This window comes from Bos grunniens, chromosome 9, assembly GCF_055505025.1.
Source record: "Bos grunniens cultivar Pamir isolate PY7600 chromosome 9, Bosgru_T2T1.0, whole genome shotgun sequence".
Lineage (NCBI taxonomy): Eukaryota > Metazoa > Chordata > Mammalia > Artiodactyla > Bovidae > Bos > Bos grunniens.
The window spans coordinates 71,430,939-71,458,585 of record NC_141173.1 but is presented as its reverse complement, the minus strand read 5'-3'; the positions used below and the strand labels follow the sequence as shown (position 1 = coordinate 71,458,585).

Genomic DNA, 27,647 nt, shown 5'->3' with positions numbered 1-27,647 from the left:
TTCCCTGCAAAAAGTTGTTGAGATGCCTGAAGAATTGGTAGTCGGTTGACGAGAGAGGCCAGGTGAATGTGCAGATGAGGCAAAACCGCGTAGCCCCATTCGTTCAACTTTTGAAATGTCGGTTGTGCAGTGTGTGGTCAGACATTGCTGTGGGCCCTTCTGTGGACCAGTGCTGACTGAAGGTGCTGCATCTTGCAGTGCGTCTCATCGATCTGCTGAGAACACTTCTCAGAGGTAACGGTTTCACCGGGATTCAGAAAGCTATAGTGGATCAGCTGGGCAGCAGACCACCAAACAATGACCATGACCTTTTTTTGGTGCAAGTTTGGCTTTGGGAAGTTTTTTGGAGCTTCTTCTCAGTCCAGCTACTTAGCTGGTCATCGCTGGCTGTTGTGTAAAATCCATTTTTTTGCCACACCTCACAATCAGGTTGAAAAATGGTTCATTGTTGTTGAGTAGAATAAGAGAAGACAACACTTCAAAATGATGATTTCTTTGATTTGCAGTCAGCTTATGAGGAACCCACTTATAGAGCTTCTTCACCTTTTCAATTTGCTTTGAATGCCGAATGACTGTGGAATGTAGATGCTGAGTTCTTCTGCAATTTCTCACGTAGTTGTAAGAGCATCACCTTTGATGATTGCTCTTAATTGGTCATTGTCAACTTCCGATGGCTGGCCACCGTGCTCATATTCAAAGCTTTCGTCTCCTTTGCAAAACTTCCCTAACCACTACTGCACTGGACGTTCATTAGCAGTTCATGGGCCAGGTTGTTGATGTTGCAAGTTGTCTCCACTGCTTTACAACCCATTTTGAACTTGAATTAAAAAATTGCTTGAATTTGCTCTTAGTCTTTGAGATGACTGAATGACATCACCGACTCAACGGACATGAGTTTGAGTAAACTCTGGGAGTTGGTGATGAACAGGGAGGCCTGGCGTGCTGCAGTTCATGGGGTCTCAAAGAGTCAGACGTGACTGAACTGAACTGAAAAATAAATATAAACAGCAAGTAATGCATTAGCAAAAAAGCACAAAGCAAGAAATGTCCATTAAAATGATATATAACATAACCACATTTATTTAAGAATGTATTCCAGTATCAAACAGCAAAGTTCAACAGTGCAAAACCACAATTACTTTTGCCCAACCGAATAGAAATTTATGCCATTTTGCAATGTTTCTATATATACTGTCTTCTATAATAGTGATGCTTAAAAGCACCCTTTAAAATAGATGGTTTGATAGATGAGGAAAGCCTGGAGGCTAATACAGAGTTTGCTTTTATTTAGAGTTTGTTTAATATTTAGTAGGGTTTTTTCCTATTAATAGTTCAGTTTCTCACTTGTATGTAACTGCTAGACATGGTTACTGTCAGGTAATAGCTGACTTTCTTCTTAATTGGGGGTTATAACTATCTTGTCTTGATTTATATTTATCATTATCTCTACAATTCTCATAACTTTATCAGAGTTTATTAGATTTCAGTACCCTCCTACAGCGTGTTTCACATTAGTTAATATATGTTAATAAGAATATTCTTATTCTTCATTTTGTTGTAAGAACATCACCTTCAATGATTGCTCCTAATTGGTCATTGTCAACTTCCAATAGCTGGCCACTGTGCTCATCTATGACTTCCAGAAGAAAAACATTAAGTCTCTTCATACTATTCTCTCTCATTTAGTAAGCTCTTTCTGTTTCCAGTACAAAGCCCTTACGTACATTGCCCCGAGTTGAGGTTCCTGATGACTGAGGAAGAGGTGATTTTCCGTCCACTTAACTGTGAGGCAGTTATAGCTTGGAGAGATGAGATCACTTGCCCAAGGTCAGCAGCCAGGAACGAGTGAGATCAGGTTTCCAAATCAAGCTGTCTGGCTCCCAGACTGCTTGCTGATCAGTGTTAAACTCGTCTTCCTCTGTGTGATGTTGGTGAGACTTGAGTCAGAATCTCTAAACCACTTGCCCATGTGTTTTAATAACCGTTATTTTTTTTTTCCACGATTGACAGTTTCAGCTGAGTTATTTCCGATTGAGCAACAGAGCTATTTTGTGTTAAAAGAGCAGGTGGTTGTATTCTGTTCTCCGTTATTTGGAGACATTTCTTTGAAGGTGGTCTGTGTGCCTTTGGGGGCTAACTCAGGGTGTCCCCAAAGCCTGGCCACTCTCACTGGTCAGACAGTGTCCTCCCTGGTCCCCTGGGAATTCTGACAGGTGGTAACAGTGCACAGCCTCTGATAGCATGCCTATAGTTGTACTGACAGGAAAAAAAAAAACAACAAAAACCTTTTGCTATGAAGCAGGTTTTTCCTTAGGTCATCCGCTAGATGGCAGCAGACTCTTACGGAACACAGTGGGTGTTTGGTACAGAAAAGAATGAAGAGGCAGAAAGGACATGGTTTGAGTTTTGTATAAATAATAATGCACTTTTCCTGGATGTGTAGGAAATGGTGTTCTCCTTATGTTATGAAAAATGTAATATACTTTAATGTTACCTCTCTAGTAGTAATAGTGCAAAGAGTTGTAGATTGTGAATAATGCAAAAATAATGTGCTCGTTGTATTCTTGTAGTGCTGCATCTTGATTTAATCCTATCTCAGTGTATTAGGTGAGTTTTTCTTCAAGTAACTGTTTATGGCTATGGAAAGAATTAATTCCGTAATTTTCATGTTTCACAAGGGTTTTTTTTTTTTTTCCTTTCAAATTAGACATTTGCCAGTAAAAATGAATATGACTACTTCAAAAATTCACAATACCCCAGGCAAGGTAATGAAATGAAATTTACTAGACACGACTTGGGAGAAGCTAGGAATGATTATCAGTTATTTTAGATCACTATCCTGTTTGTTACTTACCTAGAAACCTCTTTTTTGTCTGTCTGTCTCTAAACCAATTTTTTTGTAAAGAGTTTTGAACATGTCAACATGAGTAAGGCAAAACATCATATGAGCCACCATCCTAAAACGAGGAGACAGATAGTCATAAACTGGAGAGTAATAAAATAGATTGGTAACGATACATCAGTTACTCTGCAAAAATCTTCATCCAATAAAATGAAAAAGTAACCATAATTGTTTCTAAATTAACGTGAGAAGAGCAGCAGTTAAAAATAATAACTGACACACACCAGCACCTTTAATGTACCGGTATCATTTTGCCGTTGTTCAGTCTCTCAGTCATGTCTGACTTTTTGCGACCCATGGACTGCACCTCGCCAGGTTTCCCCATCCTTCACCATCTCCTGGAGCTTGCTCAAACTCATGTCCATTGAGTCGGTGATGCCATCCAACCATCTCATCGTCTGCTGTCCCCTTCTTCTCCTGCCTTCAATCTTTCCCAGAATCAGGGTCTTTTCTGATGAGTCAGTTCTTCACATCAGGTGGCCAAAGTATTGGAGTTTCAGCTTCAGCATCAGTCCTTCCAATGAATATTCAGGGCTGATTTCCTTTAGGATGAACTGGTTGGATCTCCTTGCAGTCCAAGGGACTCTCAAGAGTCTTCTCCAACACCGCAGTTCAAAAGCATCAGTTCTTCAGCATTTACTCTTCTTTACGGTCCAACTCTAACATCATGATTACTGGAAAAACCATAGCTTTGACTATACGGACCTTTGTTGGCAAAGTAATGTCTCTGCTCTTTAATATGCTGTCCAGGTTTGTCATAGTTTTTCTTCCAAGGACCAAGCGTCTTTTAATTTCATGGCTGAAGTCACCATCTGCAGTGATTTTGGAGCCCAAGAAGATAAAGTCTGTCGATATCTATTTGCATGAAGTGATGGGACTAGATGCCATGATCTTAGTTTTTTGAATGTTGAGTTTTAAGCTGGCTTTTTCAGTCTCCTCTTTCACCTTCAAGAGGCTCTTTAGTTCCTCTTTGCTTTCTGCCAGAGGGTGGCGTATTCTTTCTGAAAATTGCAGAAGTTCAACTTCTTATACATGAGTGCTCAGTGGAAGACTTGCAGCACTGCTCAATTTTGTGTGAAATAGACTTAGTAACATAGTGTGTACTTAGTACACTCAAGTACCATACTGAACTCAGTTATGATTACAAAGTTTTAGTAGTTTTTACTAATTTAGGACAAGGATCAGCCTATTTTTACTATAAATGGCCAAATAGTAAACATTTTAGGCTTTGCAACACACATACGGTCTCTTGTGTATTCATCATCGTTGTTTTGGTTTTTTTAACCTTTTCAAAATGTAACAACCATTCTTAGCTGGAGGGCTGTATCAAAGGAGGCTGAAAGCCCCCACAGGCCATATATGCCTGACACTGATGTAAGAGGGTGATGCTGGTCTTAGGTAATGTGATGTCTATGGAATCTTGCTCATACAGCCTGAAGAAAGGACAGGTGTTTATTTCCTCATTAGCTTCAGCAGGGCAGAAGGCTCCTTGTGGTCCATGGGAGGCCTTGAAATGTGCTTCGAACACCACTTGAAACACCAGAGCATCTCAGCTCAACTCCTTCAATTTTGCACACTTATTTTTCCTTTCTTTGCTTTGGCAGCTATCATACCTGCATTATGAAATAATCTTTTTTAAAAGTCTTTTACTCTTAGCCCTTTTAGTGCTCTGAAAAATACTGTTTGAGAAACTAAGGCGTCTACATTCTAATCCTAACTCTTCTACTTAAAAATAGCCATAGTTTCTTGAACAAATCAGTTATTCTGTCTGGTTTTCAACTTCATGTGTGTAATAAAATTGAACTAATACCATATAATGTTTCTCCTAAATTTGATTCAGTAACTTCAGATGTGTGTTTCCATAGGCTCTTCATCACCCAATCAGATGATACCTTCACTTGTTCCTCAAGTTTGTGTGCTTAGTCACTCAGTTGTGTCTGACTCTTTGCAACCCCATAGACTGTAGCTTGCCAGGCTCCTCTGCCCATGGAATTTTCCAGACAAGAATAATGGAGCCTGTTGCCATTTTCTCCTCCAGGGGATCTTCCCCACCTGGGGATCAAACCTGCATTTTGTGCATCTCCTGCATTGGCAGGTGAATCCTTCACCAATGTAGCACCTAGGAAGCCTGCTCCTCAAGTTTAGAGCTGTACAGATTAAAGAAGCAGGAATGATTGTCGATGTCCAGAAATCCTGGTAGATAGTAGGTACCCAGACCATGTTGAATGAATAAATAATAAAGGGACATACTCTTAACTTTTTTCTTATATATGCCTTGTGTTTTAGAAATACATAAGACTTATTATATAAGATTCAGTCTTTCTGATGCTGTTTTGTACCTCAGTTTAAAAATATTCATTGAGTGTCAAGAGACCCTGATAATGAGATCTGGTAATGAACAGTGAATGCCTAGTTCTTTCCTTTAGGAGTTTATTTACCCTTGTGGTTGGGGGAACCAGTTGATAATCTGAACATCAAGTTATGTCTTAAGTACGATATGGAGGTTCGAATCTCCAAAGTAAAGTGTCTGGTATCTTGCACTTCAAAAATAATACAAATGCCTCCTCCATTAAGGCTTTTTGGATTGTCCTTCAGTAGAATGCCTATACATAGGTCCTTGTTTGAAACATTATGAGAGCATTTATACTATGTATTGATACTTTTTTCCCCTCCTTTTCTAGATTGCATACTGCTTGAGTGTAGGAGGCCTTATTTTACATTTGCATTCATGAAAAACATCGAGCACTCAGTTAATTAAATGCACTCTATTAGGCAAAGCTGAATGGTTGCCTTTCTAAGAAACTTCATTTTATGAGATACTATGTTATTCAAATTATTGTTTTAGAGTGAAAAGAAAGTTGTCAGCTAAAGCCTTTGACTTGTAAGCAACTTTGGTATTTATGGAACCTCAATAGCATTAAGTCAGTCTAGATTTAAGTATAAGTAGCTAAGCTAGTTTTCAGAGAAGGCAATGGCACCCCACTCCAGTACTCTTGCCTGGAAAATCCCATGGATGGAGGAGCCTGGTAGGCTGCAGTCCATGGGGTCGCTAAGAGTCGGACACGACTGAACGACTTCACTTTCACTCTTCCCTTTCATGCATTGGAGAAGGAAATGGCAACCCACTCCAGTGTTCTTGCCTGGAGAATCCCAGGGACGGTGGAGCCTGGTGGGCTGCCGTCTATGGGGTCGCACAGAGTGGGACACGACTGAAGTGACTTAGCAGCAAGCTAGTTCTGTGAGTCGGGTCTTTCTTTTCTTGTGATTGTTGCTGGGACTCTGTCATTATTAATCACCTGCATTACTCATAATGGAGGTCAGCAATGCTCAAGGACTCAGAATGGTTTTGTGACTAAACTGTTCAGTTTGTTCCCCCTCAGGACTGGTTCTGTAATGATACTTCCCAGTGGTGATACTATAAACCAAGAAGATCCAATGTCATAAGAATTTAGGGTATCAGATGGCCAAAAATATCCATTATAATTCATCTCTTTTGTTTTCTATACTGAACAGATTTCTCCTTTTTTTTCATATTTAAGCTTGAAAAAGTTAAAGAGCCCCATTTAGCATGGTACTGCTATTGCTCATACAACCCCAACTCCTCTCCCATCTCCACTGCCAGGTGGAACCAAGACACGTCTGTTTCCTGCTTCCAGTGCCAGGTCTGTTTGGTGATTTCCAGTCTATGCCTCCTCTGATTTAGCAAGATGGGGGGTCACAGTATTTCCTTAGTCTGTGGACCAGAGTTTCAGTGTAACTGCTAACAACATGCCCCTATAAAACAGTGGAGAATAGAGATAGGGAAGGAAACAAATAGTTAAAATATCTACATTACAGAGCAAGGAACAGAATATTGGCACGTGCTGTAGTCTGCCGCTTAGTGGCTGGAAACAAGGCTGCGGTTTCTATTAGTCCTTTTCTCCTGGATGGCTATTCCATGTTCCTTTTACCTTCTTTTTGTACCTCGGCTGTGGAGTAACCCAGACTTTCAAACCCGGATCCTTGTTGCTCCTGTTTACGTGTTAGATCATACTAACTTTTCTGATTGAAGACGGCAGTATTAGCTAGTTCCCTCCAGCTCATTTCCCAAGGTTTGTTTACACGTCTCCCTCTGACTTTGCCCTGGGCACACTTTTACTTCCCCTTGATAATGACCTCAGTGGACATTGGGCTACGCTGGCCCCAAGTGGCCCCATGTAGTCTCAGCTTCCACTCAGGTTACACTCCTTACTTGAATATTGTCTCTCAATCATTTCAAGGGATGGAAGAAAGTTTGCAAATGGGTAATTAGATGTAAATGTGAACTATTTCTCTTCACTTTCGCACTTTAGGTCCTAAATCTGAGGTTTTTTTTTTTTTGTGGATATGGGTGAAGCAGCATCAGAGAATGGTGGGTCTTTGCGAGCATAAAGGTCCTGTGGGATTGCATTTCAGCTTCCCAAGATACTGTCTCTCAGGTGACATCATAATTGGGTCTTCAAAAGGCCATTAGACATTCTAGAAATCCAGCAGCTTCCAGATAAAGGAGTACTGGCAGACCAAGGAATTCTTGGTCTTTGGAAGCTGTGTTATATATATATATATATTTTTTTTTCTTTTCCCCCCTCTGTTAAATTGAGTATCTTCATCAGGAGCACTGGTGGGTAGAATGATTGTGATTGATACATGGATTCAGAAGCCGGTGGGATCATGGGGGGAGGGCAGTAGAAGAAGCAGTATAAAATCCATAGTGCTGCTCTTTCAGTCAATATAAAATTCCACCTCCACCAAGATGGAAGGGCTCTAATCGTCTTGCCGCTGGGTGACGGGCTCATAACCCCCAAGAATGGTGCCATATTGTATATTTACTTTTGATTGCTGTTGGCTGCAAACTGGTACATGGCATTGTCAGTAATCATGTTAATCTGAGGAAGGGGAAGCCCATGTTGGCAAGCCTGTATGTAGTTTTTCATTCTTAAACCATTCCTGGTTGTTTATTCCATTGAACAAGTACTGCAGAAGTTGGAGTGAGAGACAGGTTGACTAACATACAAAATCTAGAAAGAGATACATCAACAAGACAGTGAAAGTGTTTGTCACTCAGTCGTGCCTGACTGTTTGCAACCCCACAGACTGTAACCCACCACGCTCCTCTGTCCTTGGAATTCTCTAGGCGAAAATACTGGAGTGGGTAGCCATGTCTTCCTCCAGGGGATCTTCCTGACCCAGGAGTCGAACCCAGGTCTCTTGCATTGCAGGCAGATTCTTTACTGTCTGAGCCACCAAGCAAGAACCTGTCAACAAGATAACATAACACCTAATATGTAGCAGGCAGCTCCAGTCATTGGGTCACCTAGTATATCACTGTTTACTTTTTAGCCGAGAATCAGTAGTAAGACTAGAACTATTCCACAAAAGGGTAATATTGGCTTGACAAAGAGCATCATTTTGCTCAATGAATCTAAGGGACTTCTGTTGTTTTTTTTCCTAGTGGACCTTGCCACTAGTTTATTATACAAAACCCTGAAATTCCACAGGTTCTGGAGTTACCATTGGATCAAGCAGGTCATTGAAGCCAAGTTGTAGAACTGCTTGTGCCACCACTTGAACTAGAAGGATAGCCTTTTCTGTTGGGGAGTTGAAGCCAAAGCCAGCAACCTTTTAGGGCATTCAGTAGAATGGATTGGAGCCACATAAAAAGTCTCACTAAGCCGTATTTTCCCATTTGTTTTTGAGGCTGCAAAGAAAAGCAATTTGTCATTTACTCTGCAGGAGTGTATCAGTGATCCATACGGATCAATGGGCCAAGATTCTTCACCAAGGAAACAGGTTTCTGCATTAATTTATCTTCTGTCTGCTGGCATACTTCCATGCTTCCAAGGCACCTAAGAGAACATGTGGCTTCTCACTTGGCAGATTTTAAAAGCACATGTAAGGAGTGTACTGGACTTGTGTAGTGTCCTGGAGGAGGAAAGGCTCAATAATCTTAACACCTGAATTGTACAGTGATAAAGAGGGTGTACAACCCTAAGATAAGACGTGGAAGGCTTGCCGCCCACCCCATCCAGCTGAAAGCATACTCCTCTTGTTTTCTATTTTTTAGGATAGAGGTAGCCTAGAAGAATCTGCTGAGGTTGAGGAGGAAATATATAACTTATTGTACAAAGCAGCCATAAGTTTAAAACAGCAAAGTTTCTCACCTTACAAAGGAAAATGTCTATTACCCCCCCAAAAAACAAAAAGAAATTCCTTTGTAACTAGCTGAGTGGTTAACAGTTGCTATATATTTCCTCTCCAGTATTTATATTTTCCATCTTTGACTTGAAAGCAGTATTCATTACATCATCCTGAGTGAACAAAAGTAATCCTGTGTTTTGGAATACAATCATTCCCTTGATCCCATAAATAAACAATGACTTTTTTAAAAGCATTTAAGCTATATAAATAAATGACTTCTTTTAAATGAAAAAGAATGGATGGGTTGGATCATTTTTCCCTAGTTCTTGGAAATGTGAAAGTGCTTTACTTTGAGATGGATTTTCAACTTATCTCTGCTTGCCATTTTATTTGTGTACATAAATACATAAAACGAGAACCTTCCCCTTTGTAAAGAGCCTTTTTAAAAAAATTACTATTATTACAGTGGTAGACTTCTGAATGGTGAACTTAGCATGAAATATTTAAAACCTACAGAAGAGTAGAAGTATAGTACAGTGATCTTTTTATATACACTTTACCTGGGTTCACCAGTTGCTGACATTTTTCAATTTTTGTTTAGTCTTTCTCTCTCCAGATTCAATTCAAGTTTCTCTAGTTGTCTCTATAACTTTTTAAAAATAGTTTTTGTAGGTTTTTTTCTTTTTTCCTGAATCAAAAGACAGTAAAAAATTGTATACTGGGTGTTTTAGTATTTTATGTTTTTAATTTAGAAAGTATTTTGTGTTTTTAATTTAGAAAGCTTTCCTGCTTTTACATATTTTTTTTTTCTTTTGTGACATTGATATTTTAAGAAGTACAGATCAGTTGTTGTGAAGATTATCACATAATCTATATTGGTCTGATTTCTTTCTCATGATTGTGTGTGATGTGTGCTCAGTTGCACATAGATTCCAGTTAAATATTTTGGCAAGAAAAATACATAGGTCATTTTGTGACTTTCTGGTTGCATCGTGTCAGGAGGCTCATAATGCTAGTTTGTACGACTGGTGATCCTAAATTTGGTCATTTGTTTCAAGCAACAGATTAATCCTCTATAAAGTTAGCCCAAGTTAATGACACGTATGTGATGATAATTTGAGGTCATGTGAGTATTCTCATGGTTTTAGCATCCTTTGATTCTTGCTTGAATTACTTATTACGTAGACAGTTGAAAAATGGTTATTCTAATTTTGTTATTCCTCCTTCGTTTATTAACCATAATTCATTCACTTTATATCCCAGTGAATCATATTTTCCTCACAATTTTTGTGCCAGTAGAATTTACATGACAGTCCATGTGCCATTGTACCAAATGTGCTGATGGAATAGGGAAGAAGATAACATTTTTGGATCATAGTTACAGTTTCACACGTTAAGGTACCCACACAATACATTGTCACTAATTATGTTTGAATAAGTCATTGATTTTTTTTCTCAACTAATATTTTCTATATTTATCTCTTTGTTTTTCCTGTCTTTTTCTAGCTGTCCCATTGCTTGTGTTAATTTCTAATGGCCTAACATTTGTAATAATTACTATACATTTACTTTCTATCATAATAGCTGCGGAAATACAGAGGACTCTGAATCAACTTGGAACACCTCAAGATTCACCTGAATTGAGGCAACAGCTGTAAGTATTTAGTTAAACATCAAAAGAAAATAAATAAAGAGGGGAACCACCTATTGTTATGTTCATTTGATAGTGTGTAGTGTTATATTTCGGAGAAGGCAATGGCACCCCATTCCAGTACTCTTGCCTGGAAAATCCCATGGATGGAGGAGCCTGGTAGGCTGTAGTCCATGGGGTCGCTACGAGTTGGATGAGACTGAGTGACTTCACTTTCACTTTTCACTTTCATGCATTGGAGAAGGCAATGGCAACCCACTCCAGTGTTCTTGCCTGGAGAATCCCAGGGATGGCAGAGCCTGGTGGGCTGCCGTCTATGGGGTCGCACAGAGTCGGACACGACTGAAGCGACTTAGCAGCAGCAGCAGCAGCAGTGTTATATTTATTGGAGAAAACAATGAAAAATTAATAAGGTTTTTCTGCTGCCTCATTTGTACTCAGATTTTGTGTAAGTTTTTCCCTGTCCAAAGTGGGCAGCTCTTTTCCTTTATTTTAGAGATCTGGCTTTCTCTATCAAAGCAGAATTTCTTTGGTTACCTAATACTTTTTAATAGGTTGTTTTTGATGGCTTTAGAAAAACAGTACTCTAAGCTTCCCCTTGTGTGAGTCACTTCTCATAGCTAACAGTCCCTGTGATGATTTTTATTTATTTCACTTGGATTTCATTGCACATCCAGTATGAACTATGCTCCCCAAAAGTTTATCTTTACATCCTTGAATTTCAGAAAGCATTAGCCTCTGTTTAAAAAATAAAAGATATAATCAAGTAATGTACTTACATATTTGAGTAAATTAATATGCTGTAGAACAACAGCAACAATACTTTGTGGTGTTACAGATTTTACAGTGTGTTTTTACACCTTTTCTCATCTGTACCTTACAAAATCGCAGTGAGCTAGATAGATCAAAAGAACTATTTCCATTTTACTTATAAGGAAAACATTTCTGTTTGGGGTTTGATGGTTTGCCCAACATTGTTCTAAACCTGAATCATTTTATATGTTAATTTAGCACTATTGCCAGCTACAAATTTCAAGTAGTATATATGTAGTAAATGAAATGCCAAACATTGGCTACAGAAGGAAAAGTTGCAAAAAGGAAGAAATTAAAAGATAGGTAATAATAATTCATATTTTTTGTGAAGTACAGTTTGAGGAATTTACAGTTGTCTTATAATTTATATTGCATTTTTCTGCAGTGGATAGATATCAGAGGGATAAACATGTCCCAAATCTAAATAATAAACCATCATTTATTAAAATAAAGTAGAACAGAAGCCATAATTCTTAATAGTTAACAATATTTTGCTAAGGTTAAGAGTGGAGATTCTGAATATGTAGACATCATTAAAGTCTTCTTTTTATAATTTTAATTATATTTTCATAAAGATTTATAAAAGATGTATAAAGATAGGGCATTTGGTAAACATATATAAGTGCAATATAATTCCTCATCAGTCAAATATAGATATCTATATACTAAAAGATATTATCATATGCTGCTGCTGCTAAGTTGCTTCAGTCGTGTCCGACTCTGTGCGACCCCCATAGACGGCAGCCCACCAGGCTCCCCCGTCCCTGGGATTCTCCAGGCAAGAACACTGGAGTGGGTTGCCATTTCCTTCTCCAACGCATGAAAGTGAAAAGTGAAAGTGAAGTCATTCAGTCATGTCTGATTCTTCGTGACTGCATGGACTGCAGCCCATCAGGCTCCTCCAGGTCCATAGGATTTTCCAGGCAAGAGTACTGGAGTGGGTTGCCATTGCCTTCTCCGATATTATCATATAGTTTCTCATTATTTTAAAGGACCCAAAGTGTGACCAATACACAGGAAACTCAAACAGGGGCTCTGTATCAACCTAGAGGGGTGAGATGAGGGAGATGGGGGGGGAGGTTCAAAAGGGAGGGGATATATGTATACCTATGGCTGATTCGTGTTAAGGTTTGACAGAAAACAGCAAAATTCTGTAAAGCAATTATTGTTCAATAAAAAATAAATTAATTTTTTTAAAAAAGCAAAAAAAAAAAAAAAAAAACCCCAAAAAATAAACAAATAAAATGAGAGATAATATATATGAGAGGTACTGATGTTGTGACCTGTGAAACATCACGTGAATACAAGCTTTTTTAAAATGTCAACTTCTTTAGTTATAGATCTTACTTTTCACTTTATAAGCTAGTTAACCTCTTTCACTGTGTTCGGTTTTTTTTTACAGAGAAGTGCTATCATCTTTTTTTCCTATGGTTAACATAAATAATAGTAAATTTGTACTGTTATTCATTGTAACTTCTGCTCTTTTTTTTTTTTTTTACTAAAGTATCTATAGGATATAAATACTCAGGTAGAGAAATAAGAGAGGCTGGCTGTACCCTGAGAACTGGACAGAGTTTTAAGGCTCCCACATCCCCCAGATCTCAAACATCAGACATTTTACAATCTTGCGTTGGCTTTAGTCATCTTTTCTAAATAGCTGCTGATGTTTATTTCTCAAAGCTTGGTTATCTCCATATGTGAGTAAAGCACCTTCCACATAGTATTTACTCAATATTTATAGAACCTGAGAACTTTGTTTTCATAGAGAAAATTTGAGCCAGTCTCTAAAAAGAGTGATTTTTCTAAAACTGTTCATCAGGGTTGAATCAAGTGGCACAGTTATAGCTTCAAGAAATACCTTAGTTCTTTGACTGTGATGTGTGTTTTCTCACTTTAGCCAGCAGAAGCAGCAGTATACAAACCAGCTTGCCAAAGAAACAGATAAGTACATTAAAGAGTTTGGATCTCTGCCCACCACCCCCAGTGACCAGGTATGAAGCTTTAAGACACACTGTTGATGTACTGAATGTGAAATGAATCAAAGCCTTGTAGGATCTTTGAACTGTTGTACTAGAAAGGAAATCAAGGGTGGAAAAATCTATTTGAGATTAGTTCAGAGAACACAAAACTGTATTTAATTGCCCAGGTAGTATCCTGTGGTTCAGTAAAGCAAAAATTATTTCCACGCAGTTGTCCTGACCCATAATTAAGTAAGTGCTCAGAAAATGCTTCCTGACTAATTGTTTCCTGGCCTTCCAGGACTGACTTCATGCAACATGCATGCTCATTCAAGATGTGAGGTTTCCTAGGGGCACATGTTTTTATTACCCTGCTTACTTAGTGGAAGTTATTACTTAGGTGAATCAAAGGTTTTATTTCCATTAAAATAAAGAAGAAGAGGAATTACTTCAAAAGCGTGGCCTAGTTTTTAGGATGAAAACTTGAGTTGAAAAATCCAACATTATGGGCCTTTGCCTCAAGATAAATATGCACAGTGTTCGAACACATTAGCAACTTGAGCAAAATGTTATTGAGTGTTAATCAATAAGGCTCTGTAATAGAGTGAGTGAAATTTTCAAAATTAAATAAAGAGCCAGCTACTAGCAAAATAGCTTTTGCAAATTCTGTAGAACTTCACAGCTTGATTCTAGCAGGTTTCTTTTCCCCACCTCTCCTCTAGCGTCAAAGGAAAATACAGAAGGATCGCTTAGTGGCTGAATTCACAGCATCGCTAACAAACTTTCAGAAGGTGCAGAGGCAGGCTGCCGAGAGAGAGAAAGAATTTGTTGCTCGAGTAAGAGCCAGCTCCAGAGTATCTGTAAGTATTTAAAGCAGCATTGTAAAAATGAACACGGTATTCCCCAGGGATCATGTAAAAAAACTACATGGCATGTTTTTTGAGTCTTAAAGTCCTGTGAATATCTTGGAAATCGGTGTTGAATATTTATTTTCAGGAGTTTTCTGCTCAGTTTTTAAAAGGATGATAATTGCGTATTATTGGTGGCTCAGATGGTAAAGCGTCTGCCTACAATGCGGGAGACCCAGGTTCAATCCCTGGGTTGGGAAGATCTCCTGGAGAAGGAAGTGGCACCCCACTCCAGTATTCTTGCCTGGAAAATCCCATGGACAGAGGAGCCTGGTAGACTACAGTCCATGGGGTCGCAAAGAGTCGGACACGACTGAGCGACTTTGCTTGTCATTTGTGGTTATTCTGTCCATGTCATGGAACAAAAGATTACAGATTATGTAAAAATACGGAAACATTCTGTCAGAGAAGATTAGGAATCAAATCCTGATTTGCACCTGAGGCTGTTACTTTGTATTCCTGCTGGAGTAGAAGACTCTTTACTCCTGGGTTATATGAAGATGATTTGAAATGAACAGAGTGAATATATTGTGTGAATATTAAACATGAACTTAGACCTGGAGAAGATAAATGGAAGAATAAGTTAGAGTGGAATTTTGATTTAATTTTAAATCTCCCTGGAAACTATCATAAGTGTTTCCTTGTTCCTTAATGTAGAGGTTCCAAAGCTACATTCTGTTTTAATCAAATAATATTCATTATTTGGCTCTTGAGAATACTTAATGAATTGCTTCCATGTCAGCTTAGGGTATAGTTTTATTATTACTTGAAGTAATTGACTTAAGATATTAGAACAAGAACTTTTCTCTTTTCTTAAACCTATACTCCAGTGTCTACATAAATCAGTTTAAATTATCCTAAAGGAAAATATGAATGCTGTGTACTTTTCCTTTGTGCCGTCTCAATCCATTCTGTTACTAAATTATTCAGGGTGGTTTTCCTGAGGAGAGCTCAAAAGAAAGGAATCTTGTATCCTGGGAAAGGTAAGAAGTATAAAACAGTATACAGAGTAAAAGATAATTTTTCATATTTGTTTTTTACATCATGGTCTTGGGCAAAATTAGTTTTCAGTATATTATATCATGATTCCTAAGTTATTTATAAATAGAAAACAATACATTTGAAAAAATTTTTAAATAATTATTATAAAATAAATAAAAATAGTCCAGTATAGTAATAATACTCTTTAGTTATTTATCCAGATAAATATTATTGACTTAATTTTTGATTAAGATTATTTTTGATATAGATTATTCCCATGTGTGAGGTTTAAGTCAACCAAGAAGAAATACTCACTTGCCAGATGTAATAGCTTCTGATAATTAATTAATAACTCCAAAAAAAATCATTGAAATGAAAATGAATAAAATTTGGTTAACATTTCTGTTATACTTTTAGAATTTAAGTCAGCAATTCTGTGACTTTGAAGCAAAAATGTTCTATTCAATAAGTATTTCTGTAATAAGAAGGAAGCCCCCTTGTTTCCATACTGGTTTTTCTTTTTTTACATATTCCTTTCTTTTTAATAGCCAAACTCAGCCTCAAGCTCAGTTGCAGGATGAAGAAATTACAGAGGACGACCTGCGCCTTATTCAGGAGAGAGAGTCTTCTATCAGACAACTCGAAGTAAGCTTTGCATTGTAGAACTGCACTGCCTCACTTAGTGAGTTTCTTCTCAAGATGCTTCGGTGATGCTGGGAGACGGGTCAAGAAAGAAAACTAAATAAATATCAGTTCAGTGGCATTTCTCATATAAGTTAGAATCATTGCTTTTAAAAAGAGTAATCTCTTTAGAAATGGTGCTAGGATGAAAAAATATACTTCGCTCCATCCAAATTTTCTTTCTTTTTTTTTTTTTAAATTCTGTTAAGTCATCTCAAGGCACCTGAGCATTGAGAAGAATATCAGTCTAGTGATAAAGTTCTGTTCAGAGGGTCTGGATGGCTTCCATGGCACATAGTACACATCACACCTGCATGAATAAGATTTCTTCCAAGGGCTTTAAACGTATTTTATTTCCCTTTAGTACATGTAGGATATTGAAAAGGGCTAAAAGGTTAATAGCCTTAGTTCATAGGGAATGTACCTGTTCCCTGGAAAGTGGCCTGATAATAGCTAACAGTAGCTACCATTTATTGATGGATTCCATCCACCAAGCACTATATGATAAATTGTTTGTGTTGTCTCATTTAGTTTTCATAAAAGTAACTTAACTGTGTCACTGTCACTCCCCATTTTACAGATGAGAAAACTAAGTTCTAGGATGAATGTGTAAATCACCCCACTCTTCCTGAATAAAGTATTTACATATTACTCTTTAATCAGGCAAAATAATAGTTATATATTAAAGAAAATTAAATTTATAACTTATTTACCCATCACTATTACATTGCATATTCAAGTTTATTAATTTGAGAATTTGAATTTACACCTCATGTTTTATTCTTTTAAAGTGTCAAATTGAGAGACTTCCCTGGTAGTCCAGTGGTTAAGAATCCACCTTCCAAAAAAAAAAAAAGAATCCACCTTCCAATGCAGGGAACGTAGGTTCAGTCTCTCGTCAGAGAACTAAGATCTCACATACTGTGAGGAAATTAAGCCCACTTGCCACAACAAAGACCCAGCACAGTCTTAAGTGTCAAATTGACACATAAATTTTTACTAGAATATTTTCAGTGTTTTTGAGGAAATACTGCTTGTGATAACAAGACTAATCAAACTGCATGGTGTAAATTCAATAACGCACCATCCTTCTCTATTACATAGATCGTTCATTTCCATTCCAAATCACTTGATATTTTTAACATTACAAACTTGTTTTAGAGAAATGGTTACTGTTAATTCAAAGTCTACTTACTTGGGATTGCCTATAGTCAAATAGTTTTCTCATGTGCCCAAAATGTATGTTATTAAGTCCAGATGCATGCTCAACTAGGTATGAGTAATGGTTTGGGTTTTGTAAAAATTTTCCCCCTTTGTGGATTGGGGACTGAATTTCTGATTACAATAATACGTACTTTTTTTCTCTTAGGCTGATATTATGGATATTAATGAAATATTTAAAGATTTGGGAATGATGATTCATGAGCAAGGAGATGTAATAGGTAAGGCCTACATGTGAAGTGTCATGAGGTGGAAGTGGGCCACATGCAGTTTCTGTGTGTAACTTCTCAGAGTTAACTTCCTCCTTTTCTCTAGTCGGGTCCTCCTGGAGTCAAAACCACCGTGTCTGCAACAGACAAAGCACCACCCTTGGCATTATCGAAAACAGATCTCATTTTTGGCTCCTACTGGTTGAAATGACCGATTTCATGTATTTAAGAAGTCCCAAATTTAATCAGGTTCTGCTGCTACTGACATCATGGAAGGTTCCATGTAACATCATCCTAGCTCATTCCCAGGACCTCTGGTTTCTGTCTTATCCCATTTTAATTCTCATCACACCAAGACTTTGGGGAAAATGTCTTTTCATAATGTGCACACTGTCCTCTCTTCTCAAGTAGAGGGGATAAGTAGCCATTTGCCTAAACATTCATTCTCATAACCTTTTTAGCATATTAATGTAGTAGTATTACTTAGTTACTGAGAATTTTTTTTTAATTCTTTTTTAAAAACTCTGTAAGACTTCCTTTAAATTTTAAATGTAATCGTAATTCATATAGGATATAATTATGAGCGTTGATCACGATTCTGATCTTCTTTATCATTTTTAAGTATGAAGATATTTGTGAGTATACTAAGGATATATTTAATATGTTTTCTGAATTTGGTGTAGTTTAAATACTTGGACCTATAGTTTAATTATTATTTTTCTATTCTTATCCTCTTCTGTAGTCCCAGTAGATCACAGGGTAAAACTTAAGAAACCATTCATTCATCCAATAAATATTTATTGAGTGCCGACTACATTCAGGCATAAATCTAGGCATTGAGGATTCAGCTGAAATTAAACAACAAATAAAAGATATTATAATCTAATTGGAGGAGAGAGACAATTACAACAGAAAGAAAAGTAAGTGTTGATAAGTGCTTATAGGGAGAATAAGGCCAGATTGGGGTGGGACTGCAGGTAGTGGGGAAGGTGCTGCTTTTCAGTGTGGAGTCAGTAAGGGCAGGTGACATTTCAGTGAGGACTTCATGGAAGTAAGAAGCCAGCGGGAGAAGAGGGTCCACGCAGAGGGAATAGCAGGTGCCCTGGCCTCTGGCAGAAGCATGCCTGACATTTTAAGTGAATGGAGTGAGCACAAGGAGGATGGAGGCAGTGTCCAAAGTCACAGGGGACCAGATCACATAGGCCGCTGAGCCATCATAAGAACAGTTTTTGTATTAATAGAGGAGAAGCCACAGGAAGATGTGAGCAGAAGGGCGTAATCATCTGACTTAGGTTTTAAGAGACTCACTTGGACTGTTGGGTTAAGAACAGAGGTTGAGAACATGAGGTAAAGGGGAGGTGAGAACAGAGGTTGCGAACGTGAGGTAAAGTGGAAGTGTCTGGACTGGGGTCTTAAATCTGGGTATTATCTGCACATAGATGATATTTAAAGCCATGAGATTAGGTAAGATCACCTGGGAAATAAGTTGAGATAGAGAAGAGAGGGGCTTCCCTGGTGGTTCAGTAAAGAGTCTGCCTGCAATGTAAGAGACCTGGGTTTGATCCCTGGGTTGGGAAGATCACCTGAAGAAGGGAATGACAACCCACTCCAGTATTCTTGCCTAGAGAATTCCATGGACAAAGGAGACTGGCAGGCTACAGTCCTTGGGGTCACAAAGAGTGTGACACGACTGAGCAAGAGGAGGTTCTAAGGATTTATAAATATTTAGAGCACAGTCAGCAAACTGTATCCATTCATTTATGTGTTATCTACAGCAGATTTTGTACAACAGAGGCATAGTCGAGTTTATGACAGAAACCATAAGAATGAACTGCAAAGCTTAAAGTATTTATTATCTGGCACAAAGAAAAAGTTTGTCAATCTCTGATTTAGAGGCTAGAAAGCCAAGGAGGAACCAACAAAAATGACCAAGAAAGAATAACCGGTGAAAACCACGTGAGTGTACAGTTTTAGGATGGTGTGGAGGAAGCATTTCAGGGTGATGACCCATCTGCTCTCTCTGATGCTGCTGTTGGGTTAGGTAAGCTGAGGATTAAGAGTTTACTGCTGAATTCAACAACATGTAGGGCATAGATGACCTCAGATGAGAGCTGTGCTGGTAAAATAGTGCAGGTAAAAGCATGATAAAGTAGGTTCCAAAGAGGCTGGGAGGAGAGTGACCGGAGACAGCAAATGGAGATTGCTTTTTCTGTCAGTGAGGTCCTAACTGCCAGTGGATGTGGCATCAATGAGAGATTTGAGGGTTGGTTTGTGTTTAAGATAACAGCAATAGGATTGATGAGAAAGAAGTGTTGATAGTGAGAGGGAAGCAACTGCTGGCCTGAGGTCATTGAGCTAGGCAGCAGGAATTGGGATAAAATGCACGCACGGAGGGGTTGGCTCTCGCTGAGCACAGATGGGTCCCCCACAACCATGGGAGAGAAGTCTGAGCACAGAGATGGTTGCATGTGTTAGTGGGTAGGGTCAGGAGATTGTGGAAGTGTCTTCTGATTGTTCCTGTTGTCTCAGTGATCTAGAAATAGGGCCCCTGGTGGAGAATGACAGTGAGTGAGGAGGCATGGGAAGTTAGAGGAGAAAGTGTGACTTAATCTTTCAGGAGCTGGGGAGATGGGGCAAGAGTGCTCTGCAGTCAAGAATTTAAAGTGAAATAAGTCAGCCCCGATGACTTTTTTGTACCCCATACAGTTGCACAGGATAGGTTGGGGTTTTGTCACCTAAGTGTGACTGCAGTAGGGGGGAAGAGGGCTGACGATGAGTGCAAGAAAGCAGTGGCAAATGACTGTCCATGGAGTAAAAGGTAAGGAAGAGGGAAGTGAGGACATGAAGTATTTAAGGGGCCATGACAAAGGGGTAGGATCACTAAAGCTGGGGTCTCAGAAGGAGAGAACTCTCAAGGTAGCAGGTGGTCATCAGAGAGTGAGACCTGGAACGGAGATTATAGAGAAGCTGCAGTTGCTGGTAATGACAGGTTTGGAACATGACCATGGAAATAGATGGCTCAGAAAGCATCACAGGCAAAGTTGATGAAAAAAATCTGTGTTCAAAGAATTGAGAGGCCTGGGTATTTGAGGGTCAGCAGTTGGACATTGAGATCACCAATATGGATAATAGTAGAAGCATTGAAGAGAACATCAGTGGAGCAGGGAGTAAAACATTCAAGGAAAAAGAAGAAAGACATCTCAGGATGCCTGCTGCACTGCGGAGTGAGAGAGGTAGGCGTGAGCTCTGAAAGTCGGCAGGGTGGAGGAGGAGACAGCAGTCATCCGTCCTACAGATGTAGGACGTTCTACCCTCAGTGGAGGAGGGGAGGAAGGGAACCTGTCACCCCTTGAGAAGCCTGTGGGGACTCTCAGGGAGCCTGGGTTTCCGGCACAGAAGGAGGTTGATGCTGGCCACTGAGCAGATGACGGTTTTCAGGTCTCCCTGTATCCCCTGAACCAAAGTTCAGAATGCTTTGCTTGGTACTGAGTTGGCCACCACAGAATGCAAACTCAGTGACAGTACTTTTGGGATTTACCAGGTAGAACTGGAGTACGCTGTAATGAAGATAATCAAGTTCATTTTCTTCACATTGTTTCTGTATTGTTTGAGGCACCTGAGAAATATAATTGCTAAAAGAAAATTCAGCTGTACACATGTAAACCTTTGAATAATGAATGTATTTAATCTTAACCATGAATAAAATTAGGTGATTAGTGCAGCTGTATTACTAGCACATCAGCACCTGTTTAACATTTTTTTGTGTGTGTTTTATTTTAAAGATAGCATAGAAGCCAACGTGGAAAATGCTGAGGTGCACGTCCAGCAAGCAAACCAGCAGCTGTCAAGGGCGGCAGACTATCAGGTAATATCAACTGTGCTAAGCTGTCCTATAACGTAGACTCTTAAGTGTGTGTGTGTGTGTGTGTGTGTGTAATCATGTGGCTGGAGACGTTAAAATTTAAAATCCCATGGAAGACAGGCCAGAAATATGCCAGTCCATTAAAACGGGGTTTAGCCTGTCTGTTCTCAGGGTTGAACAAGTGTTGTGCCCACAGGAATGAGCAGTTTAGCATTTAGAGTTTTGAGAGGAGCAGTAGACAACTCCAGTCTTTTCTGGCAGCTTCTGGTCTCCAATGTCATTTTCACATTTCAAAACAGAAACCTGTTTGATAGCGATTTCCCTCCATTTCTTGCAGTTCCTTTCTGCCTTTCTTTTTGGTATGTGATACTTTGGACTAAAGAGGCTAAGATCCTTGTCCCAGAAAGATGTCTCAGGTTCTGTGGAAATTTTATTAGCTTGGAGTGTCCTTGACTGCTGGGTATTTGGTCAGCATTCAGCAGACCCTTCACCAGGAATGAAGTGATCCCTAAAGTGAATCAAGTTAGTATAGGAAATCCATACATATGAGTCAAATATAAATATATACAGAAGACTACAAATATTAGAACCGTGAACTGTATCATTTAGTATGTAAATCTTTGATGTTTAACAGAGATAAGTTCTCTTTGGGAACCCCTAAATACCACCCTAGTGTTTTATTTCCCTTTTAAAGGTTCGTTATTCATTGATGTAGTTGTTCATAATTATTTTCTCAGAAATTGTCACTTTCCTATAAAATTTCTATAAAATTTCTACACTTTCCTATAAAATTTCCTATAAAATTTCTAAAATATCCTATAAGATATTGTGTCACCATCCTAGGCCTTTTTAATCACTTTTCACTTTTCTCACTGATCTCAGAAGTTCCCTTTAGTTTTAGTGCAGTTTTCTCACTGGACGAATCAGTACACATTCAATAGCATGTCAGGAACAATGAAGCTGGATAGAGGATGCTGAGTTATACAGCCAGTTCTGCTCACCAGCAGAGTAACTCATGTTTACTGTCTTCATGCATGAGATTCAGACATGCAGCTCTGTTCTGGTAGTTCAGTTCAGTCACTCAGTCGTGTCTTACTCCTTGTGACCCCATGAATCGCAGCACGCCAAGCATCCCTGTCCATCACCAGCTCCCGGAGTTCACTCAAACTCACGTCCATCGAGTCGGTGATGCCATCCAGCCATCTCATCCTCTGTCATCCCGTTCTCCTCCTGCCCCCAATCCCTCCCAGAATCAGAGTCTTTTCCAGTGAGTCAACTCTTCGCATGAGGTGGCCAAAGTACTGGAGTTTCAGCTTCAGCATCATTCCTTCCAAAGGACACCCAGGACTGATCTCCTTCAGAATGGACTGGTTGGATGTCCTTGCAGTCCAAGGGACTCTCAAGAGTCTTCTCCAACACCACAGTTCAAAAGCATCAATTCTTTGGCGCTTAACTTTCTTCACAGTCCAACTCTCACATCCATACATGACCACTGGAAAAACCATAGCCTTGACTAGACGGACCTTTGTTGGCAAAGTAATGTCTCTGCTTTTGAATATGCTATCTAGGTTGATCATAACTTTCCTTCCAAGGAATAAGTTTCTTTTAATTTCATGGCTGCAATCACCATCTGCAGTGATTTTGGAGCCCCCAAAAATAAAGTCTGACACTGTTTGCACTGTTTCCCCATCTGTTTCCCATGAAGTGATGGGACCAGATGCCATGATCTTCATTTTCTGAATATTGAGCTTTAAGCCAACTTTTTCACTCTCCTCTTTCATTTTCATCAAGAGGCTTTTGAGTTCCTCTTCACTTTCTGCCATAAGGGTGGTGTCATCTGCATATCTGAGGTTATTGATATTTCTCCCGGCAATCTTGATTCCAGCTTGTGCTTCTTCCAGCCCAGCGTTTCTCATGATGTACTCTGCATAGAAGTTAAATAAGCAGGGTGACAATATACAGCCTTAACGTACTCCTTTTCCTAGTTGGAACCACTCTGTTGTTCCATGTCCAGTTCTAACTGTTGCTTCCTGACCTGCATATAGGTTTCTCAAGAGGCAGGTTAGGTGGTCTGGTATTCCCATCTCTTGAAGAATTTTCCACCGTTTATTGTGATCCACACAGTCAAAGGCTTTGGCATAGAAAATAAAGCAGAAATAGATGTTTTTCTGGAACTCTCTTGCTTTTTCCATGATCCAGCGGATGTTGGCAATTTGATCTCTGGTTCCTCTGCCTTTTCTAAAACCAGCTTGAACATCAGGAAGTTCATGGTTCACGTATTGCTGAAGCCTGGCTTGGAGAATTTTGAGCATTACTTTACTAGTGTGTGAGATGAGTGCAATTGTGCAGTAGTTTGAGCATTCTTTGGCATTGCCTTTCTTTGGGATTGGAATGAAAACTGACCTTTTCCAGTCCTGTGGCTACTGCTGAGTTTTCCAAACTTGCTGGCATATTGAGTGCAGCACTTTCACAGCATCATCTTTCAGGATTTGCAATAGCTCAACTGGAATTCCATCACCTCCACTAGCTTTGTTTGTAGTGATGCTTTCTTTCTAAGGTCCATATGACTTGACATTCCAGGATGTCTGGCTCTAGGTGAGTGATCACACTGTCATGATTATCTTGGCCATGAAGATCTTTTTTGTACAGTTTTTCTGTGTATTCTTGCCACCTCTTCTTAATATCTTCTGCTTCTGTTAGGTCCATACCATTTCTGCCCTTTATCAAGTCCATCTTTGCATGACATGTTCCCTTGGTATCTCTAATTTTCTTGAAGAGATCTCTAGTCTTTCCCATTCTGTTGTTTTCCTCTATCTCTTTGCATTGATCGCTGAGGAAGGCTTTCTAATCTCTTCTTGCTATTCTTTGGAACTCTGTATTCAGATGTTGATATCTTTCCTTTTCTCCTTTGCTTTTCACTTCTCTTCTTTTCACAGCTATTTGTAAGGCCTCCCCAGACAGCCATTTTGCTTTTTTGCATTTCTTTTCCATGGGGATGGTCTTGACCCCTGTCTCCTGTACAATGTTACGAATCTCTGTCCATAGTTCATCAGGCACTCGATGTATCAGATCTAGTCCCTTAAATCTATTTCTTACTTCCACTGTACATGTAGCTCAGCAGAGTTAATGTCACCGCATGGTAGACTGAAGATATCCTATCATTCATAAATAGTTGAACACACACACATACCCCTAGAGTAATCTGTAACCGCCAGCTGTTAAATCTGCTCAGATAGAGTGACTAGGATCCATGTCATTTCATTTTGCTTTTGAATTTTAGGGAGATGTAGATATATCCCCAAATTTTACTTTTCCTCTTCCTTGTGGAAGGAAAACCTACAGCTGCTCTGGGGAAAAAGGAACACATCTTCCCAAGCTAAACCTTCAGAGCTAGAACTGCGCCCCCCACCCGTTAATCCCACAGAACCTGCTTGTTACTCTTGTTCAGTCGCTCAGTTGTATCCAACTCTTTGCGATCCCATGGACTGCAGCACACCAAGCTTCCCTCTTTCCCCATCTCCTAGAGTTTGCTTGAATCAATGATGCCATCCAACCATCTCATCCTCTGTCACCCCTTTCTCCTGCCTTCAAGTTTTGCCACCATCAGGGTCTTTTGCAGTAAGTTGGCTCTTTGCGTCAGGTGTCCAAAGTATTGGAGCTTTAGCATCAGTCCCAGTGAATATTCAGGGTTGATTCCCCTTAGGATTCACTGGTTTGATCTCCTTACTGTCCAAGGAGCTCTCACAGGACCTGGAGGGATGAGAAAAGAGCCATGCAGCACAGGGGCTGGGAAGAGAGCAGTTTCCCAGTAGTCCCACTTGGCAGCCTTGATATTAAATGATGCCTCTGCAAGATACAGTGTGGTGATGGATTAAGAACATAAAGCAAGGTGGAAAATGTTCTCATCACCATAGCACCCCAGAGTCTTGCCACCCCTGGAGATGGTGCCCCAGGGAAAATAAAAAATTCTCCAGTGGAACAGTTGTCATTGTTGATGAAGGCACATTACACATGGGTCTGCAGTAACCAGGTAGAGTCTGGGGGAAATACACGGGCATGATGGAATTGAAACGAACTGTGTTTAATATATGAAGAGTAGTATTTTGTTGAAAAATTAGATGGCCACATGGAATACTAAACAGTAATAATAGTTTTTAAGAAAAATTGAGTCAGAAACATATCTTTTTGGTAAATTTTACGTTACTTCTGGTTGACCCAAGGCAAATTTACAGACTTTTCTACTTTGTAAGAAAAAAGATTCCTGGATGTTGTTGTGAGATGGACAAGCCATTAAAGAAATATAGAAATCTACAGCTGGGCCAGGAATGAAGAATGGAGCGAAGCTCAACCTTTATAATTTAAATGAGTGTTTTTTAATTATTTTTAGCTCTTTTTAAAAATTTATTTGCATGTTGAAATTCTGAATGCAGTTTCCATTCATATTTAGGGATGAGAATGATTTGGGAAACAAGTAAATTTTAGGAAACATTGTCAAATATTTGCTGATATGGTCAGAGAACTCATTTTGAAGAGCAGTTTTTTGATAAAAGTTTAAAAATTGATGTCTTTAAGCTGTTTTGTGTTTTCACATATAGGTAAACTCTCTTAATTTTTATTTCTCTGTATCTTTCCCAACCTCACATCTAGAAAAAGCACCAACAAAAGTTGAGTAATTACCCCCTGAATTAATACCATTAATTCAAGAATATATTGTGAAAGCATAGTACTATATGTGTTGAAAAGAAAAAAAAATATAGCCCCAAATTTGAGGCGAGAAATTACCATTGAGTTTACTCTAGAAAAGAACCAAATGATTTTCACTTGCCATCGAGATGCTCCTTACATCTGTAAACATGTTTTTTGTTTTTGCATCTGCAGCGCAAATCCAGAAAAACCCTCTGCATCATCATTTTTATCCTTGTTATTGGAGTTGTAATTATCGGTCTCATCATATGGGGAGTGAAAGGCTAAGATGACAAAGGAGCACACTACTGCACTACATTATGTAAATTATGTAGGAAGATTCCTTTAATCATGGTGGGTTTTTTTTATTATATTATTTTAAAGCAGTTGCCTAAAGGATGGTTCCCGTACTCTGTTATTTTTATTTGGAAGAAAGTTTTCTTTGGATTAAATCTTATATTTTCTAATGCTAAAAGTTTTCCTATATATCACTGCTGGCATAACATTCATGCTTTTCAATCTAATAACTGTTCTGCCCACATTGTATCTGCCTTTCATTTATAATTTATTTATCCTATTGACTTAGCTTTTGGAAATTAGTAAATCTAAAGGTGTGTGTGTGCATCTTCCCACGTTTTCTGTGTGCATCTTCCCATCACAATGTAACATGCACCCATGTTTGTGTTAATTACAGATCTTCAATATAATTTTGATTTGTGCCAGCAGAGGAAACATTGTCAGTAACTTTAAAAAGTAACATATATGTTTGTGTTTGGTATTTTGTTGTTTTCGTGGTTCACAGCAACATAAGTTGTCTATTTAACTTTTATCTTTGTTTTTCTCTCAAGACCCTTGTTGATTCTCAGTGAAGTCAGTGAATAACTTCCTAGTATATCTTTCACTCCTGATGTGTAGATAGTAAGCATTTGTTGTAGATTGCCTGGTAAAATGCTAAGGATAGGTTGTTTTTACATAGATTCTGCTGAGCCTGACATTCCTTTACAAGGAACTGTGTTGTCAGTATAAATGTTTAATGTGATCTGGAGGAAGAGTATGACAAATCGGTACCTATTGTGTTAGAATTCTAAAGACCCCAAACTTATTCTGTTGTGTATCTCCACAGCTGTTATGATGGAAAATTAATTACCTTCCCTTTTGTCCTATAGAATAATGATTACATTTGTGTCCTTGGGTCAAGATTACTTTGGGGAAATAACTTTCCCACAGTTATTGTTTTTGGATACCTAACATTTAAAATTCTGGGTTTCCTTTGCATATCATTTTGTACCATCCTGCATTAGCAAATGAATTGGATGTTTGCCAGTTAATTCACTTGCCTTTTTAAATCAATGTTGTTTTAATGCACTAATCTGAATACTATAAAGAAGATCATCTTTATAGTTAGTATTTTATAATGTTCTTACATAGCGATTTGATAGTGAAGGCAATGTTTTACATGGCAAGCTATGAGACTTCAGATGGGAACAAATAAAATATTAAGTAACTAAGTAAATTGTATCTTTGCAAGCAAAATAAAGATGATTTTAAAAGTGCCTGGAGAGTTTTATTTCAAGAGAATTCTGCTTCTGCGGGACTTGATACTTACCTCACACTTTTTCCAC

General features: G+C 38.7%; 1 protein-coding gene across 1 annotated transcript in view; it reads left to right on the top strand.

The window, feature by feature from the left end:
* The window catches only part of STX7 (syntaxin 7), a 56,690-nt gene extending 29,112 nt beyond the window's left edge, over window positions 1–27,578 (top strand). Inside the window, exons 3-10 of the mRNA XM_086316561.1 lie at window positions 10,643–10,712; window positions 13,420–13,513; window positions 14,203–14,340; window positions 15,319–15,371; window positions 15,918–16,014; window positions 17,420–17,492; window positions 21,263–21,345; window positions 26,221–27,578. Of these exons, the coding sequence (XP_086172687.1) occupies window positions 10,643–10,712; window positions 13,420–13,513; window positions 14,203–14,340; window positions 15,319–15,371; window positions 15,918–16,014; window positions 17,420–17,492; window positions 21,263–21,345; window positions 26,221–26,313 (701 nt within the window). The 3' untranslated portion in view covers window positions 26,314–27,578. The remainder of the gene's footprint in view (window positions 1–10,642; window positions 10,713–13,419; window positions 13,514–14,202; window positions 14,341–15,318; window positions 15,372–15,917; window positions 16,015–17,419; window positions 17,493–21,262; window positions 21,346–26,220) is intronic.
* The last annotated feature ends 69 nt before the right edge of the window (window positions 27,579–27,647 follow it).